We start from the raw sequence: 20,329 nt of genomic DNA on the forward strand, positions 1-20,329 counted from the left end.
GTAGTACCTCTTACACTACCCTCCTGTAGTCACTTTTTAAGTAACTCCAGTACCTGCCTCAGCTGAGCTTTCCCAAACGGGCAGCATGAAATCAACATGATTCTTGTCAGTGATTCAGAACCTTGGGGGTAGTAGCAGTGAAACTGATCAGCTTGGTTAGTATCTGTCTCTCCTTCCAAAGTCTGCAGACTCTTATAATATTTATCCTTTTATTTTGGTTCACATTTGGAAGTTTTTCTTCAGTCTCAAGTGCAAGAAACTTGATTTGCAATTTCTGCAGAAGATGACTTAAGTCCCTGTGTTTGCCAGGGAAAACGGGTCACTTGCCAGTGATAAGTGGATTTTTCAGGCTTTGGCCCTAACCTCCTCTTTCCCTTTTCTACACACACTAGACTTCCATATTTTTGAAAGTACTTAGTGAACCAGCATCTAGTAACAACTAGAAGTCTTTATAGCATGGCAGTTAGTTTATTGGAAATACACATCAGATTATTATAGCCTGCCTGCAAGGTGACATTGGTATAAATGGAGGGAAGCTGCCTGCATCTCTTTCTGGCTAAAGATAAGTGGTAATTGTAGTTCTACTGGGACCCAGAGCTGAGGAAGCTACAACTTGAGCAAGAAATACTTGAATGTTAAATGTGACTTTTATTGGACTAAATACATATTTTAAATTAAAATTTATAAGCACTTTTCTTGTGTGGCTGGCTTTTCTTTACACTTAGTTCCACTAGCTTGATACTAGAGGCTTTTGGGGACTGTCTACTACTTTCGTTTTTTGCCTCCTCCCCCGCTGTCCCCGGAAACTACAGTAGGTTACTACATTCTTATTCAATGGAATACCCAAATAGGGAGAGAGCCTGTAGATAAACAAGTGTTTCTAATGTTTAATTAGCACACCTGTTAACTTGGAATATCTGGGAACTATGCCGTGTCAAAATAACATGCTTATATTTCCTTATACTTACTAATACTTAAAATTGTACATCTTCAAAGTGCTGTGTAAACACTAACACCTCTATTTGTCCCCATTCTCAGAGTCCATCTTGATGGTACTTTGAGTATAATGTATACATTACTGCATAGAACAGGATGTACTTTTTTATTTTATTTTTATTGCAATATTTAGAGGATGGCATTGAGGAGTGTCCTGCATTAGAGTAATGTTAAGCATTATGATATAAATCAATTACAGAAGTGAAGGGTAAAAGGATTCTTAAGTGATATTGAACACAGAGCTTTCTTTAATTGTTGTCATAGCATCAAAGAGCAAAACTCATCATGCCTCTGTTTTTATCAGAAAACACCAATACTCTTTTCAGTAAAATCAACATAATTAAAACTCTGTGTGTAACTGGTTTTTAGTGTTTCGTTTTTCCCCCCTTCACAATGCACATTACCACCCTCAAACTCAGCATGTGAAATTACAAAGAATGTAAGAACTGCCATACTGGGTCAGACCAATGGTTCATCTGGCCCTGTATCCTGTCTCCAACAGTGGCCTGTACCCGAGCTTTGTGGGAGTGTACAGAACAGTGCTGTTGGAATGATCCACCCCTGTATTCTCTTCCCGGCTTCTGGTAGTCAGAGGTTTAGGGTCATTCGAGCATGGGGTTGCATCCCTGACAATCTTGGCTAATAGCCATTGATGGAGCTATCCTCTTACCTAGTGTTTTTTTTTTTTTTTTTTTTTTTTAACCTAATTATTCCTTTGGCCATCACAACATCCCACAGGTTATGTGGTCTGTGTGGAAAAAGTACTTCCTCTTTTTTGTGTTAAACCTGTTGTCTGTTAATTTTACTGAGTGATCCTTGGTTTTTGTATTGTGAAAGGGTAAATACATAACACTTCTCTATTTACTCTTTCCACACCATTCATGATTTTATAGACCTCTATCATATTTCCCCCCTTAATCATCTTTTTTTTTTCTAATATGAACAGGCCTAATCTTTTTAGTCTTTCTTTATATTGAAGACATACCATACTCATGAATATCTTTGTTGCCTTTCCAGTTCCTCTATATCCATGGTTCTCAAACTTTTGTACTGGTGACCCCTTTCAGATAGCAAGCCTCTGAGTGTGACCCCCCCCCCCCTATAAATTAAAAGCACTTTTAAATATATTTAACACCATTATAAATGCTGGAGGCAAAGCGAGGTTTGGGGTGGAGGCTGACAGCTTGTGACCCTCCATGTAATAACCTTGTGACCCCTGATGGCTCCCCACCCCAGTTTGAGAACCCTTGCTCTATATATCTTTTTTGAGATGAGGCCACCAGAACTGGACACAGTATTCATGGTGTGAGCACACACTGGATTTACATGGTGACATGATCTTTTCTATCATTCTGTTAGCCTTTTTGACTGCCGTTGCACACTGATCTTTAGAGAAGTTTTTAGAGAACTATGCACAGTGACTCCAAGATCTTTCTTGGGTTCTAAATTCGCTGTTAGCACTCATCATTATGTATGTGTAGTTGGGATTATTTTTTCCAATATGCATTACTTTGTACTTATCAATGAATTTCATCCATCATTTTGTTGCACAGTCACACAGTTTTGTAAGATCCCTCTGTAACTCTTTGCAGTTATCTTTGGACTTACAAAATTATTCAAGATGACATCTGCAGACTACCCCACTTCACTCCTTTTTGAGATCATTAATGAATATGTTGAACAGCACAGGTCCCAGTACAGATCCTTGGGGGATCTTGCTATTTACAATGGAGAGAGCATTATGAAAGCTGACCATTTTATTCGTACCCTTTGTTTCCTGTCTTTTAACCTGTTACTGATTCATGAGAGGACTTCCCTGCATTATCTCATGACTCTTTACTTTGCTTAAGAGCATTTGTTGAGAGACCTTGTCAATGGCTATCTGAAAATCCAAGTACAGTATTTTAACTGGATCAACTGAGTAACCCGCATGCATATTGACACCCCCAAATACTTCTGATAGATTGGTGAAGCATGACTTGTCTTCACAAAAGCCATGTTAACTCTTCTTCAGCAAATCATGTTTGTGTCTGATAATTCTGTTCTTGACTATAGTTTCTACCAATTTGCCCAGTATTAAAGTTAGAATCTCAGATCTGTAATTGCCAGGATCTCCTCTCGAGTCCCTTTTTATAAATGGTGTTACATTAGCCACCTTCCAGTCACCTGATACAGAGGCTTGTTTCAGTGGTATGTTATATGCTACAGTTAGTAGTTCTACAATATCATATATGAATTCCTACAGAATTTGAGTGAATACCATCTGGTCCTGTTGACTTATTTCTATTTAATTTAATAATTTGTTCAAAACCTCTTCTATTTATGCATCAGTGTGGGACAGTACTTCAGATTAGTTACCCACATCAGAGCTATCCTATTTGGGTATCTTCCCCACAGGCTCTGCAGTGAAGACCATTGCAGTGAATTCATTTAGCTTTTCTGTAATGGCCTTGTGTGCTCCTTTAGTGGCCCCATTGCCTGTTTGGCAGACTTCTTGCTTCTGATGTACTTAAAAAGATTCTTACCATTAGTTTTTTCATTCTTGGTAAGTTGCTTCTCAAATTTTTTCTTGACCTGCCTTATTATACTTCTACACTTAACCTGCCAGAGTTTGTGCACCTTCCTATTAATCCTTGCTAGGATTTGACTTCCAAATCTTAAAGGATGCCTTCTTGCCTCTAATGACCTCGATTACTCTGCTGTTTAGCCATGGTGGCATTCTTTTGGTCCTCTTGTTATCTTTTATGATTTGGGGTATACATTTAGTGTGAATTTCTATTATGGTGTTTTTAAATAGCCCCTTGCAGCTTCAGGCATTTACCTTTGTGACAGTTCCTTTCAGTTTCCATTCAATGAGAGTCATTATTCGTTTTTTGAAGTTTCACTTTTTTAAAACAAAATGTTCCGTGTGTGTGTGTTTGTTTGTGTGTGTGTGGTTTGTATTTCTCCCTATAAGGATGTTAAACTTAATTACATTATAGTCACTATTACTGAGTGGTTCAGCTATAGTTACCTCTTGGACCAGATCCTGTGCTCCATTTAGGACTAAGTCAAGAATTACCTGTCCCCTTGGGGGTTCCAGGACTAGCTGCTCCAAGAAGCAGTCATTTATGGTGGCTAGTAATTTTATCTCTGCATCACACCTGTCAATATGAGGATAGCTGAAATAATCCACTATTATTGCACTTTCTGCTTTAGTCGCCTGTCTAACCTCTCTTAGGCCTGGTCTACACTAGGAGTTTATATCGAATTTAGCGCCGTTACATCGAATTAACCCTGCACCCGTCCACACCACGAAGCTATTTAGTTCGACATAGAGCTCTCTTAAATTCGACTTCTGTACTCCTCGAAAACGAGAGGAGTAGCGCTAAATTCGAAATGGCAATATCGAATTAGGCTAGGTGTGGATGGAAATCGACGGTAATAGCTCCGGGAGCTATCCCACAGTGCACCACTCTGTTGACGCTCTGGACAGCACTTCGAGCTCGGATGCTCTGACCAGCCACACAGGAAAAGGCCCGGGAAAATTTGAATTCCTTTTCCTGTCTGGGCAGTTTGAATCTCATTTTCTGTTTGGACAGCGTGGAGAGCTCAGCAGCACTGGCAACGATGCAGAGCTCTCCAGCAGAGATGGCCGTGCAATCTAATAGAAAGAGGGCCCCAGCATGGACTGATCGGGAAGTCTTGGATCTCATCGCTGTGTGGGGCGATGAGTCCGTGCTTTCAGAGCTGCGCTCCAAAAGAAGGAATGCAAAGATCTACGTGAAGATCTCTAAAGCCATGGCAGAGAGAGGATACAGCCGGGATGCAACGCAGTGCCGCGTGAAAATCAAGGAGCTGAGACAAGGCTACCAAAAAACCAAAGAGGCAAACAGACGCTCCGGATCCCAGCCCCACACATCACGTTTCTACGAGGCACTGCATTCCATCCTAGGTGCGGCCGCCACCACTACCCCACCACTGACCGTGGACTCTGAGGATGGGATATTGTCCACGGCCGGTTCCTCGTCGGAAATGTTAGCGGACGGGGAAGATGAGGAAGGAGATGAGGAGGACGAGGCAGTCGACAGCGCTTGCACCGCTGATTTCCCCGACAGCCAGGAGCTCTTCATCACCCTTACCGAGATCCCCTACCAACCGTCCACAGCCGTTAACCCGGACACCGAATCAGGGGAAGGATCAAGCAGTGAGTGCTTTAAACATCTAAACATTTAATTTTAACATAACTGGAATATTTATATTGTTAAGAATGGGCTTTTCATTCACTCATTTAAACATAGAAACTTTTATTTATAACAAAACAGGAATATTAACTATATCAGCAATTTGGTGTTCATGATTTCTTTGGCTTAGTCAACTATTTAGTCCTAACTATGTATAAAAAATCAAATAATGTCCGGATATTCATGATTAGGCCACCACAGGACGCTCCACTCTGTAGTCCCTTCTACTGCAGTTAAACGAAAAGACGGTCAATGTGCCCGGGAATTGACAGAGAGTCCTCCTGGGATAGCTCAGCATAGCTCTCCTGGAGGTAGTGCTCAAGCCTGTGCATCAGGTTCCGTGGCAGGGCGATCTTGTTAGGTCCACCGTGGTACGACACGTTCCCACGCCATGACTCTATCAAGTAGTCTGGGATCATCGCACGGCAGAGCATGGCAGCATACGGCCCTGGTTTCTGCATGCTCTCCCGGAGCATCCGTTCCCTGTCGCTCTCCGAGATCCTCATCAGCGTGATGTCGCACATGACGCCCTGCTTTGAATTAGGGAGGGGAATGTTAGTATTGGGACTGCTTTACAGCCACGCGGTGGAGGCGGCAGAGGGGCAGCATACAGGGATCTTTCCCTGGGACAGCCGCGAGGTGGTGGGACAGGGGCAGAGCTCATGCTTCCCTGATTGCTGCCAGCAGAGAGTGGCCTTGCTTTCAGTGCGAAAGGAGCCCAGTGCTACTATTACATTTTTAAGCTGCCACAAGTCTACGGCTTACCATGTTTTCCTGCAACAAAAGTAGAGGTGTCCTGCCACGCTTCTATGATCGCAACTGCAAGACCCCAGGCACTGAAGGCGAGGGCCGAAAATTCGACCTTGTCCTGAGTGCGCATGTGAAAGGTGCAGTGTATGGTGTTGTTCACAGAGAAAGACTATGTTCTTTGTTAGAAACTTCATTTATCTGTCTCAGGAATTCACTCCCTTTTTCCCATTCCCACAGACACATCTGCGACTGTCTCCCAACCCAGCCTGGCATCACACTCCCAGAGGCTAGCGCAGATTAGGAGAAGGAAGAGGAAGACGCGTGAGGACATGTTTTATGAACTTATGGACTGCTCACGAGAGCAGGCAGCCCAGACGACACAGTGGAGGGAGAACTTGTCACAAATGCACAGAGCAGTCATGGAACGGGAGGAGAGGTGGCGCCAGGAGGACCAGCAGGCTACTCAAACCCTGCTTGGACTAATGAGGGAGCAAACGGAGACGCTCCGGCGCCTAGTGGATGTTCTGCATGACCGGAGGCAGGAGGACAGAGCCCTGCTGCTGTCTATCTCTAACCGCCCTCCCCCGCCACCAAGTCCCACACCCCCCTCACCAAAAGTCCAAAGAAGGAGGGGCGGCAAGGGCCGTTAAAACTTTCAGTCAGCCTCTGCACACTGCTGCAGCAATGTAAGGCTCTCGTTCCACAAAGTTTGAAAAGTCCTTTCCTACCCATCTCACACAAGCCCACGTCCAAGTTTCCTCCCTCCCCTTTTCATGTGCGGTTCATAATAAAACATGTGTTTCTGTTAAGTACTGTTTCCGAGAGTGTCTTTTAGAGGGGATTCTGTCTGAAGGGGGGGAAGGGGTTTGTTACTTGGACAGGACAGTCACCTTTAGCAGGCTACAGAGGCGGGGGCAGGTCCAGCATCAGGACACATACACAGTGCAGTCACCAGTTACCCTGGTCAGTCTGGGAGGCGTTTTTCATGTTCTGGGGTGCGAGGGGGTTGATCTGTGACTTTGTGGCGGGGGAGGGCAGTTAGAGATCTTATGCCGCGGTCCTTATCCTGGATCAGAGAGCCACGCAGCAGGGGGTCTGTTACCCTCCGCCCCCTGCCAGAAAGTCACTTGGCCGACACATACACGCAGTCCCGCCCAGGACTGCTGGCAGGCTGCGTTGAAACAACCAATCCAGCACTGCGGAGCCTGTCATTCCCGGAGTTTAGAAGCATCATTTGCATCAGAACACTAAACCCGCCCCCCGCCACAGTCTGCGTCCCCGGTTTAAAACATTCCCGCGAAAACAGTAAGAAAGAGAACCTTGCTCATTAACAAAACGGAACAAATTTTATTTGTTGGGAAGGTGGTGAAGGGGGTATGTAACTTGGAAGGGTAGTCAACAGTAACTGGGTAAAGAAACGGGGGCAGGTTCAGCATCTGTGTCCACAAAGTAAACCGTCACTGGAGACCCTGCTCAGTCAGGAACCTGGCTTTCAAAGCCTCCCTGATGCACAGCGCGTCCCGCTGGGATCTTCTAATCGCCCGGCTGTCTGGCTGGGTGTAATCAGAAGCCAGGCTATTTGCCTCAACCTCCCACCCCGCCATAAAGGTCTCCCCCTTGCTCTCACACAGATTGTGGAGCACACAGCAAGCAGCTATCACAATGGGGATATTGGTCTCGCTGAGATCACAGCGAGTGAGTAAGCTTCTCCATCTCCCCTTGAGACGGCCAAAAGCACACTCCACCACCATTCTGCACTTGCTGAGCCGGTAGTTGAAGAGTTCTTTCCCTGAGTCCAGTGCGCCAGTGTAGGGCTTCATGAGCCAGGGCATTAGCGGGTATGCAGGGTCCCCGCGGATGACTGTAGGCATCTCCACATCCCCAACAGTTACTTTGTGGTCCGGGAAGTAAATACCTTCCTGCAGCCGTCTAAACAGACCAGAGTTCCTGAAAACCCGAGCGTCATGAACCTTGCCAGGCCATCCAACGTTGATATTAGTAAAACGTCCCCGATGGTCCACCAGTGCTTGCAGCACCATGGAAAAGTATCCCTTTCTGTTTATGTACTGGCTGGCCTGGTGGTCCGGTCCCAGTATAGGGATGTGAGTCCCATCTATAGCCCCACCGCAGTTTGGGAATCCCATCTCGGCAAAGCCATCTATGATGAGCTCCACATTTCCCAGGGTCACTACCTTTGATAGCAGTAGCTTGACGATTGCCTTGGCTACTTGCATGACAGCAACCCCCACGGTAGACTTGCCCACACCAAAGTGGTTAGCGACTGACCGGTAGCTGTCTGGCGTTGCAAGCTTCCAGAGGGCTATGGCCACTCGCTTCTGGACAGTCAGGGCTGCTCGCATCCGGGTGTCCTTTCGCTTCAGGGCAGGAGACAGCAACTCACACAGTTTGAGGAAAGTCCCCTTCCGCATGCGAAAGTTGCGCAGCCACTGGGATTCATCCCAGACCTGCAGCACTATGCGGTCCCACCAGTCCGTGCTTGTTTCACGGGCCCAGAATCGCCGTTCAACAGTATCCACAAGACCCAGTGACACCGAGATGTCCTGGGCGCTGGGTCTCATGTTTTCTGAGAGGTCGGAGCTAGTGTCCGACTTCATGCCGTCACGGTGGTGCCGTAGCCTCCTCTCCTGATTTATCTGCAGCTGCCTCTGGTAAAGGTGGATGAGAAGCTGCGAGGCGTTGAGAACTGCCACAACTGCAGCGATGGTCGCAGCGGGATCCATGCTCGCACTGCTGTGGCGTCCGCGCTGTCAGTAATCAGAAAAGTGCGCGAACTGATTTCCCGCCGGCGCTTTCAGGGAGGGAGGGCGGGAGTGACGGACGGATGACGACAGGCACCCAAAAGCACCCTCGACACATTTTTTTACCCAGTAGGCATTTGGGGCTCGACCCAGAATTCCAGTGGGCAGCGGGGACTGCGGGAACTGTGGGATAGCTGCCCACAGTGCACCGCTTCCAATGTCGACGCTTGCCCCGTTAGTGTGGACTCACAAAGTCTCACAAAGTCGAATTACTGTCCTTAGTGTGGACACACACGTTCGACTTTGTAATATCGATTCCACATAGTCTAATTAACTAAAATCGAAGTACTCTCGTAGTGTAGACATACCCTTAGTGTTTCACGGTCACTGTCACCATCCTGTTCAGGTGGTCGCTATTGCTATATTCCTTTTTATTCAGGCATAGAATTTCTATCCATAGAGATCCTATGGTGTAGTTCATTTCATGTAAGATTTTTTTTACCTTATTTGACTCTGTGCTTTCTTTAACATTTAATGTCACCTGCTACCTGTGTGACCTACTCTATCATTTCTTTATATTTATGCCCTGGTATTATCATGTCCCATTGATTATCCTCATTCCACCATGTTTCTCTGATGCCTCTTATATCAATACACTCATGTAATTCCAGGCACTTTAGTTCACCCATCTTAGTATTTTTAGACTTCTATAATTTGTATATAAGCACTTATACATTTTGTCAATATTCAGTTTCTTGCCTTCATTATTATGTTTTAAATGGGACTCTCTTTTGTTTGACCGGCTATTCCTTACTAGCTTCTACCTGTACTTTACCAACTTCTTTCCTATCCTCTATACTAGGATATACATAAAGTCATCTGTAAGGGATATCATTGTCTCACATGTGGGCTCCTCTGCACTTATCAGCTTTGTACAAAGCAAATATTCAAACTACAGATGAGAAAATATTGCACTTAATTTCTAAATTTTAATCAAGCTAATACATACATAAGCTGCAGTACTTGAATCACATTTCACCTTTCTTGGGTTTTATTATATTAGAACTTGATCTGGATGCTTAGTTGTGTAAGCAGAGAATTCTAACATTTTCAATTCTTAAATTTAAGTTCACTGCTGTTTCCTTTTTAAGCTATTAATAGAAGCAGCAAAAGCTGCCAAAACTTCTAAAAACAGAAAAATGATGCTCTGAGCAACTTATTCCATGAATAGAAAACACAAATGGCTGTTTGATAACCAAAATGCACTACTTTAATGAATATTTCTGAAGAAACTCATTTATCATCTACTGAGATTCTTAAAATATAGAAAACTGTGGTAAAGCTGAGTTGCACTCAGGAAGAGGAGGAATCCTTATGACATATGTGACTTTTTTATTATATATATATATATATATATATAGTTCCAAAATATGTATACATTCTCTAAAGATGCTTTGGAAAGCTGTCGAGCAGAATTTGTCCCATTTTTAACTGCCACTTGCACAGACATACTACTTTCTTCACAGTACACATATGCAAAAACAGTTTGAATTTAAAATATGATTTATAGCCTCCTAGTACATACTAAATACCTGAAAAATATGGATCTTACAAGTTATACTATAAAAGTATAATAGACTTTTTAGTCTCAATTGGAGCAGTCTCTCAACTATTCAGTGAAGACTTCGAGTAAGTATATTGTGTGTGTGTGAGAGTGAGGTCTTGACTTCTGTTTGGGAGTGAGGAGGATTTTAATGTGAGCTGAGTAATTAATTTTTAATTTTTTCCTATCTTAATACTGTATTCATTTACATGTACCTACCCACAATGAAGTTCCAGCTCTCAACTATTTTATAGCCATGATAGTGTTTGAACTGAAGAAACAAACCAAAGGACTCTATTTTGGTGGTGGTTCCCCTGTATTTTCTTCTTTGTGCGCTTTAAGCCAAGATTGTTGAAAGCGTTCTCTGATTTTTAGTCTCCATGCTTTTGTGTGTGTGTTCTTGTCTCTATTTTTTTAAACTATTGAACAGCAGAGATTGGAGCATTGGTTTGATGCCGCTCATTTAGTTGAAGTCAAGACTGTTTTACATATTCCTTCTGTTGAGCTGCACTGACGTCAGTGTCTTGTTAATAACTGCTTGATGCAGTCTGCTAATCAGATGGGGTAACAGCACCCTGTGTAGAATTCTCAGATACAAATGAAAAATATGAAGATCATAGGAAAGTTGAGTTTGGTTTGAATGTGAAAGTTAGTCAGAAGTTCTGAATCTTATTTTCTGGAAAATCTATTTCCTTTCATATTTTTGCATTACAAATAGAATCCGGATCTGATGGATTTTCAACACTGCTCCAATTGTTTTTAGTATAAGTACAACCAAATAACTGTGATCCCTGACTACAGTGAATAATCCCCCTCATCTCCATGGTGTCTGATATATTTCATTCTTGCTTACATTAAAGTGAGCATGTGCAGTATTTTTTTATGTGCATGTGATAAACATCATGTGTCACAATCCTGCTTTTAATATGTTGCCTGATTTTAGGAGGTTAATATTATTGTTTATATAGGCTTGCCAATTAATCTGATCAGAAGATAAAGTTCTTGTCCCAGAATCAGGTTACACAGTTTTCAAGGATCCTCAGGGTGTATGACAAGGACATTACACTGAGAACAAAATACAGCCTTAAAGACTTGTATTGAGATAAATGGAATAGCAATCAAATAGAAAAATAATCAGAATTACAAAGGCAATAATATTATTCTAGAGGTACATATGGTATTATATACTATAAAGCTTTCTAGATTAACATACTCTCACCCTTCCTTGATAACCTGGTGGTAATAGACAAAGGACCAGCCTCAACTCTGGCATCCCAAAGAGTCCGATGGTCCAGGTTCCTTAATTCTCGAGTGGGAGATGAAGAACTTGGGAGAAGCTAGAGTGGTAAAAAGCTAAAGGAAAAACTACTGAAGCTAACTTAAAGTTTGACTTATCTAGTTTAAGAACTAACCATTAAGAATTAAAAAATACGAACTAAAACTAACATGGTGGGTTGCCCCCCTTTATAGAGCCTGAGCACTATGTGCCTCCTTCCATGTCCAAACTTAATTTCCTCACCCTCAGAATCTCAGGGCATACTTACTCTATAGGCTGGCATGTTCATATGTCTGTATGACATATTCATACATAGTAATAACTACTAGCTCAGTCTCACATCTGATGTTTCTGGCCTAACTGGTTATTTCCAAGTTCTTTGTTTAGTTTATAGAGGGCATGAACCTAGCTAGTCCCCTATCTATGCCACCTGGCTTTAATACATCCTCACTTACCTATGAGCTAAAGGTCACAAACATATTTTTATATATATATTTATATAATATATTATATTTATATAAATGCACAGAGGACAAGAGCTATCTGAGTGAGGGGCAGAGGGAGTACATTGGAACAAAGCTGTGCAGTTTGTGGAAACGGACTGGAGGCTAATGGGGGTGGGGGAGAGAACAGGGACTCGAGTTTTGGCAGAGACTAGTACTGTCTAGGTAAGGAGACTGGGACTTGAAGGCAGTGAATGGCTTTTCTAGAGGATTAAGAGCTGGGCAGAGAATTGGTGAGGGGAATAGTATGTTCTATAACTAGTGCAAGAGGGCGGAGTTAAGATTGCACAGGCAATTTTAATTCTGGCATTTCGTTTCCTAACTCTGAATTTTGTAACATTAATCTTTTAATGTAGCGTTTGTGTATGATTTAGAAGTACTTCATACATTATCATTATTAGCACTTTGCAGTTGATACGGTATTGTTAGAATAATTAAAGATAAACTGCTTTTAAAGGGAAGATTTAACCACCTTGCTGAGTGCAGTAAACCAAAAGCTCACATTATACATGAACACTTGTCACCCCACAAGCTATTAATAAATATTTGAAAATAAGGGTCTAACTAGAGTATTTAATTTCTGAGCTTTGCGCTGCCAGGGGCCATATAGCTGAAAAGATATTTGACATGACATAAAGCTATGTCCATGCTACTGCTACTGTGCAAACCAGAGTGTTTAAATATTGATCATAGAAATTATAGATGGAAGACTCCTAATTAGGCCATCTAGAGAGTCCGTTACTCTGCCAGCACAGGATTCTGTTGTATGTTAGTGTATCGTCAATTCTAGTTTTGAGGGCTCTGAAAAATGAGGCTTCCATCGCATTATTTGGGAGACAGTTCCACAGGTTGATACAGAACATGCTCAGAAAGCTTTTCACCTTATACTATTTTTTTCTTAATTTCCTCACTTTAAAAAAAAAATACACCTTTTTTCACCCTGTATTTTTCCTTCATCGGGATCTACATCCTTTTAAATATTGTTAGACTTAAAATTTAACCTCTTCCTCCTTCATTGTTGCTTAGCCATGACTTATATATTTGGCTATGTCTTTCCTCATAGGTCAATTGTGTAAAACTTCAGAATGTTGTGCTAAGTAAAATAAATGCCATTTTCTCTTAAAGGAATGCTATAATCTTGATTATTTTTTTTAAACTTAATTTTTTAGAAATCCAGTTTCCAAATAGAACTCCTTAGTGTCCTAGCTTGCTTCTTTAAAAAGTATTCTTGTTTTAAAAAAATAAGGGTTTTTCTGCTCCCTATTTGTCTTTTGAGATGACCTGAGATCAATGCTACCAAACATGCTGACACCCACATCTTCCCCTTTCTGTCTGCAAACAGTTGTGTTCTACTTAGAATCATAGAATATCAGGGTTGGAAGGGACCTCTCAGGAGGTCATCTAGTCCAACCCCCTACTCAAAGCAGGACCAATCCCCAATTTTTGCCCCAGTTCCCTAGATGGCCCCCTCAAGGGTTGAACTCACAACCCTGGGTTTAGCAGGCTAATGCTCAAACTACTTGTTCAGTTTAAACTCTGCTGCTGCTGGTATTAGTGATGAAACCCCTTTAAAGGGCGGGATATAATTACAGTGAAATATACCAAGATAAAGTGCTATCAAATGCACAAAGTATGGTGATGAGGAAACTTAGTTATTATGGTAGGCCTTGAAGATCCTTCTGAGGGTTTAGGGGCTCATTGTGCTAAACTGCACACAACAGAAAAATTATCCTTGTCCCCAAAAGAGCTTACAGTCTAGAGGATGAAGAAAATGTTAATTTTCCATTTTAACAGTGGATACATTTTCAAGTTGATGGTGTCTCTTTAAAAAATAGCCTTAGTGGCTATTGGTAGAAATATTGTCCATTCTGAGATTATTAGAAAAATTAGAACCAGGAAACTCAGAGAGAAAGCTATGAAGTTTCCAAGAGGCATTTTGATACTCTGTCTAGAGGTTAAAGAAGCCATCTCCTTTACCTTTTTTTTTTTTTTTTTTTTTAAATTAATTTAGAGCCCTGAGGTGTAATGACAATATAGCGATAACATTAAGAAAAGCAAGATTTAATTGGAGGGGGGGAAATTGGGGAAAGATCCTAATGATTAGCCTGTGAAAGAGTCTCCCAAGAAATGATTGGACTTGCACCATCACATGAGGCACTTCAAATTTGACTAGACAAAGTTGTGTAGTAGAAGCAATCCTGCAAGAAGGGAATGAGGGAGAAAGGTTAGTAAAAATAATTCCCCATATCTTTATCCAGTTAATATAATGAGGGATTCTCCTCTCCAGTGTACGACTGGCACTGGTGTACAGCTCTGATGTCCTCAACTATTCAATTGGAATATGTCTTTGGACAATCAGCCTCCATAGCCATGTTCTGTTTTAGGGATTTGTTTAATTAGGTCTTGGTTTCTTTTAAACTACTAGTCTTAAAAATGCCTATATTCTGCAAAGGATTTACCCAAAGAAAAGTAAGTATGGAGCCGGAACAGGATGACAGGTGTTTAAATTGTTTGTTTGTATAATACTTTGGATATTGTGGACATATGTCACCCGAAGCAGAGATCTCGCTAGCAGTCTGGAAAGTGCCAGTCTTAAAGTACGTCTGGTGCAATGTACTCTTGCTTGGAATTGCCTTCTGCTGTTTTGGGTTATGATTATGACATAAATTAGTTTTTTAGTGGATTTTTACAGGCATCTTTCAGGAAGCTTTCTTAGTGGAAAATGAGCTTTAATGTGTCAGTCTTCCTCTCCCTCAATCTGAAATCTGCTAAATGTGCACTTATGTGGTATATTAATTGTTACTGTATTAATAATTGTTCAATAAAATGGTAGTTTTGTTTGCCATAACTTGAACTCTATCAGGTTCCTAAGATTTTGTACATAGCCCATGTGAACTAATGAAATAAATCACGTTTTAATTCTTTCCTTTTTTAAATTAAAGCTTATTTAAGGAAACATTCAGCAAGAAACTTTCATATTTGTCACTTACAGTAGAGTGATACAGGATTATTTCCCTGGTGTTAAGCAAGCCAGGAATTTTGCATTCAGCAATTAAAACTCTCAGGTTCATATTTCCAGTTAGTGCTCTACAAAATAAATGAGTGGTGTACAGCTGTTTTCCAGTCAACAGTTATTTAAAATTTGTTCAGGAATTAGGAAAAAGCCATAACTGGCTGCCCAGCTGTTTATAACTAAATATGGAACTTGCATGGCAAGTCTGGATTATTTGACTCATAGCTCTTAATTTTTTTTAAAGGCACATAACACCAGAGAAGTTTTACGTGGAAGCTTGTGATGATGGAGCAGATGATGTTCTTGCCATTGACAGAGTCTCCACAGAGGTCACTCTTACAGGTATGCTTCTCACCAGCACTAGGCCAGCCGATTAAAAAGTACAGTGACAAAGTGCAATAAGCAATCTAAATACTACTTCAAAGCTTAATGTCATGGTTCTTTGGATAGCTTACTTAATATCCACATTAATTATTTTGATACCTTAAGTCTCTTTTCACCTCACTCATGGTGTTGAGTTTTTTTGTCTCCTTTGTGGACTGGATATTTATTTGCAATAGCAGAAATCTAAAATGTGCCACAGCATTTTGATTATTTTCAGTAAAAATTAACATTTTAAAGTATTCGTTGATATTTATTTCTGCAGCTCAACATGTAATTTTTATTGGAAGGTGATTTTAAGGTTCTTTGTAGTTATGTAGCTGTGTGTATTAGAAATGTGTGCTGAAAATATATGGTGCATCTAACTAAGGCTAAGATTTTGTCACGGTTATTTTTAGTAAAAGTCACGGACAGGTCACGGGCAATAAAAATTCAGAGCCCATGACCTGTCTGTGACTTTAGCCCTGCCCCCTGTTATTTTAAGTAAAGTAGGGGGGAGGAATGGAGTCTCATGATGGGGAGCGACCGACAGGTCAAGCCCCCAGCCATGGCGGGTGGCACAGCCCTGGCTCCAGTGGCCGCAGCGGGGCGCAGCGCCCCCGCTCTGGAGCTGGCCGTAACTGCGGAATAGGGGTGCGTGGCCCCAGCTGCAGCCCCCGCCAAGCCCCAGCCACAGCTGGGGTGGGGGGCGCACAGCCCTGGGACACTGCGGGGCTGGGACGTGCGGCCCCCGGCAGAAGCCACTGGGCTGGGGCTGCAGGGTCCTCGTTCCAGTCCGAGTTTCAGGGCAGGGGCGCAGAGTCCTGCCTCCAGCCCCAGCTTCAGCTGCTGACAGCTGAAGTGGAAGAAGTCACAGAGGTCCGGTAAAGTCACGAAATCCTTGACTGCCGTCACCTCCCGTGACTAAATCGTAGCCATATGCATAACAACTGATTTGGGGCTCCCACTCATCATTTTATTTTTTTTATTTTTTGATAACTGTATGACTGCATCAGTTTGAAATGTTGACTTATTCATGCTAATTAGGACTGATGCCACAGTCTGGACTCAAGCACACGAATGATGAATGTCGTGCAAATGTGCTCCTATAACTTCCGAGAGCTCAATTTATTCAGCTTAACAAGGAGAAGGTTAAGGGGTGACTTGAATACAGTCCACAAGTATCTACTCAAGGAATAAATATTTAATAATGGGCGCATCAGTTCAGCAGAGAAATGTATAACACGATACTGTGGCTGGAAGTTGAAGCTAGACAAACTCAGACTGGAAATAAGGTGTAAATTTTTGACAGTGAGGACAATTAACCATTTGAACAATTTACCAAGTATAAATTGGTAACTTTTAAATCAAGATTGGATGTTTTTGTAAAAGATCTGCTCTAGGAATTATTTTGAGGAAGTTCTATGCTGGTGCGATACTGGAGGTCAGACTAGATGATCACAGTGGTCCCTTCTGGCTTTGGAATCTATGAACTTGGCCAAAATATACTTGATTTTTTTTAGCTTTTTCCTGAGGCTATTAAAAGGCTACAGTTTGAATTGTTTGATAGTTCTGTGCTATGGTCGTAACTTGACATTTTACTTTTGCAAATTTGTGTGGTTTTAACAAACACACAGGTTGTTTCCCAGGTGAAGACCTGATACTAAATTGCAGCTTGAAACAAACCATTTAATGCTGAGCTATGAACTTCAGAAAATAGGATGTTAAAAGTGCACTCACATGCTGTCTTACTGAGAGGAGTTGCTACAATATTTTCCCTTCATATTAGAATCTGTGTATCTCCTTTCTCTCACTGAGAAAATTTAAATTAAAACCTCTTTTCCAACTAAATTTGGACTGTAAAGCTTACAGTATTTTTGTATAAGATTAGAGCTCTCTTCCTCTTGAAATATTATAGTACTGGACTAACAATTACTCCTTCAGAGCTGTAAGGATTACTCTTCCCAGGTTTCTGTTATCTGCCATCTTTTCCTAATGCTGGTGTTTCATTAACATATAAACTCTTCAAGCCAAGGTATTTTGTTGTCCCAGCAGCTACTTTATAATTTCTTTGGCATGTAACCCGATGACTAATCTAGTCCCATCTTTCTCCATTCTTCAAACTGTGTTGGGGCACTTAGTTGTGACTTAAATCTAGGATGACATACAAGCCTGGTTTAAAACTTGGGCCTGGTCCACACTAACCCCCCACTTCGAACTAAGATACGCACGTAGCGGAAGTCGAAGTACCTTAGTTCGAACTTACCGCGGGTCCAGACGCGGCAGGCAGGCTCCCCCGTCGACTCCGCGTACTCCTCTCGCGGAGCAGGAGTACCGGCGTCGACGGCGAGCACTTCTGGGATCGATTTATCGCGTCTTGTCTAGACGCGATAAATCGATCCCGGAAGATCGATTGCTTACCGCCGGACCCGGAGGTAAGTCTAGACGTACCCTTGGTGTTAATGGTCCTCACAATGACCCCTAAATCTATGGATGATAAAAGTATAATACTGAAGCACTTCTGCAAGCTGCATTACCCCCCCACCACCTATCATTCAGGACACTATATTCTTTAGCACACCTGTACAGCTCTTAGTAGTCTTTGCCTTGAAGAGCTGGCCTTACAACTTAAAAAACACAATTCGGACTGCATGTCTGGCCCTGTTGCTCAGTGTGGAATTGGACTGAGATGCTGCAGGGGTGCTCAGAAGTGGGGAGGCCAGGTATAGTGGCTTGTGGCTGGTCTTGGGTCCTTGACACCTGGAGTTTGGTTCAAAACAGGAAACTCCTTGCTGCTGGCAGGACAGTGTGCTGCTGTTGAGCTACCCAGCTAGACTGTCCTGTAAATGAGCCTGAATTTCTTCAGTTAGAATGATTCTTGTTGATTAAACAGAATAGAAAACTTTCATTTCCTAATTTTAAATTCTTTCCCAGCAGGTTTGCAAACTAATCCATTGCCTCTCACAATTGTGACTCATTAACGACATGGTTGAAACTTCATGATCAAATCCAACTTAATAAAGTTACATGGGATATAATCATGAAACAGATGTAGTTTGACATCTTGTTTTTCTGCTTTTCAGTTAAGAAAGATGTTCCCCCTTCAGCTGTTACAAGGCCTATATATGGTATTTTGGGAACAATCCGTCTGGTGGCAGGTAAGGAAAACAAAATGCTATACTGGTGAAAGAATGTAGGTGAAAATATATTGATAGAGAAATCTAAAAGCCTGGGAGAAAGTGTGGTTCATGTATAAAGGAAATCTGGAATTACGGTTTGTTGGACAAAATCACTTTTTTCATCATTTCTTAAAAGTTGCTATAGTATGACACTTGTCATCTGTGTAAGCTAACTAAAGATACTTAAAAATGAAAGGAAGCGAAGATGTCCTATGAATTTTAAATATCTAAATGTAGAAAAGGAGTTAATTGACCATTCTGTCAACTTACTTTTTAAATATATTTCTACAGAACCTACAAAACGTTTAATTCCCTCCCCCCTTTCACCCTCGCCACTGGAATTGCTGTAACACTTATGTACTTTTTGGTGAGGCTTGATTTCAAGTCAATAGTACTGGTACACGAAAAAATATATTTGGGAATGAACTGATGCAAGATCAGTGTATTTAGTTGTTTAATCAATGGCTGTTTTCAAACCTCTTCCCAAATGTAGAGGAAAAATCAACAGTTAACAAAAGGAAGAGGACAAATTGGAACGGAGGCTAGGTCTACACTACCCGCCTGTATCGGCGGGTAGAAATCGATCTCTTGGGGATCGACTTATCGCGTCTCGTCAGGACGCAACAATCGATCCCCGAATCGACGCGCTTACTCCACCAGCGGAGGTGGGAGTAAGCGCCGTCGACTGGGAGCCGCGGCAGTCGATTTTGCCGCCGTCCTCACAACAGGGTAAGTCGGATCCGATACGTCGAATTCAGCTACGCTATTCGCATAGCTGAATTTGCGTATCTTAAATCGACCCCCCCCGTAGTGAGGATGTAGCCAAAACTTCCTAATATTTTGGAGGTTTTAGAGCAACTGTCTTTTAAGATAAAATAGTATATCTGTGACCTTCTGTAAGACTTCTAAATTGAATCTCATTTGTTGAATACTACTGCACACTGTCATTGTACGTATTGCTGATGGATTCTGCATTCTCCAAACTATGGGCTCAGTCACTTATCTCCTTCTGCGTCCCCACCCTAAAAGATCTGTGTGTGGAGAGGACTGTCTGTACTTGGATCTGGAGTGGGGGTCGGCCGCCCCTGCTGCACTCTCTCTCCCTTCAAGACCCTGAAGTGTGCTTGGCAGATTCAGATCTGCATGTGGGGATCGAGTGTGGGTGTTTGGAAAGGTGTGCTCTATCCCTACTCAACTCCATGGGGAACCTTCAGGAAAGTTAATTCATTTGTGGGTTTTGGGCTGTCCAAACTGTCTTCTGTGGAGTGGAGCAACCTCCTTCCAATGGAGGGATTTAGAGGAAACTCTTGAGGAGGGGAACTTCCAGGAATTTTTCTCCCTCTTTCCCCTTCATGCATTTTTTTCGTATATAGCCTTGTGCTTTCTATCCTTGTTTTCTTGAATCACGTTATATCTAACTACTCTTGACTTCTACATTTTTATTTTACAGGCAACTATCTCATTGTAATAACAAAAAAGAAAAAAGTAGGTGAATGTTTCAGTCATGCAGTCTGGAAAGCAACTGATTTTGACATCCTCTCCTACAAAAAGACCATGCTGCACTTAACTGATATTCAGGTAGGAGTAGATTGGTAGAAGAAAAATAAATAAGCCACAATTGATTAGCAATTTTCTGATGGCTTGTCTTTAGCGTAATAAAAAAACCC

At 42.0% G+C, this 20,329-nt stretch overlaps 1 protein-coding gene across 1 annotated transcript in view; it reads left to right on the top strand.

The window, feature by feature from the left end:
- The window catches only part of SACM1L (SAC1 like phosphatidylinositide phosphatase), a 59,260-nt gene that overhangs the window by 7,049 nt on the left and 31,882 nt on the right, over nt 1–20,329 (top strand). Inside the window, exons 2-4 of the mRNA XM_065398898.1 lie at nt 15,368–15,465; nt 18,567–18,641; nt 20,113–20,240. Coding sequence (XP_065254970.1) covers nt 15,368–15,465; nt 18,567–18,641; nt 20,113–20,240 — 301 coding nt within the window. The remainder of the gene's footprint in view (nt 1–15,367; nt 15,466–18,566; nt 18,642–20,112; nt 20,241–20,329) is intronic.

The sequence above is a fragment of the Emys orbicularis genome, chromosome 2 (genome assembly GCF_028017835.1).
Source record: "Emys orbicularis isolate rEmyOrb1 chromosome 2, rEmyOrb1.hap1, whole genome shotgun sequence".
In the NCBI taxonomy this organism is placed as follows: Eukaryota; Metazoa; Chordata; order Testudines; family Emydidae; genus Emys; species Emys orbicularis.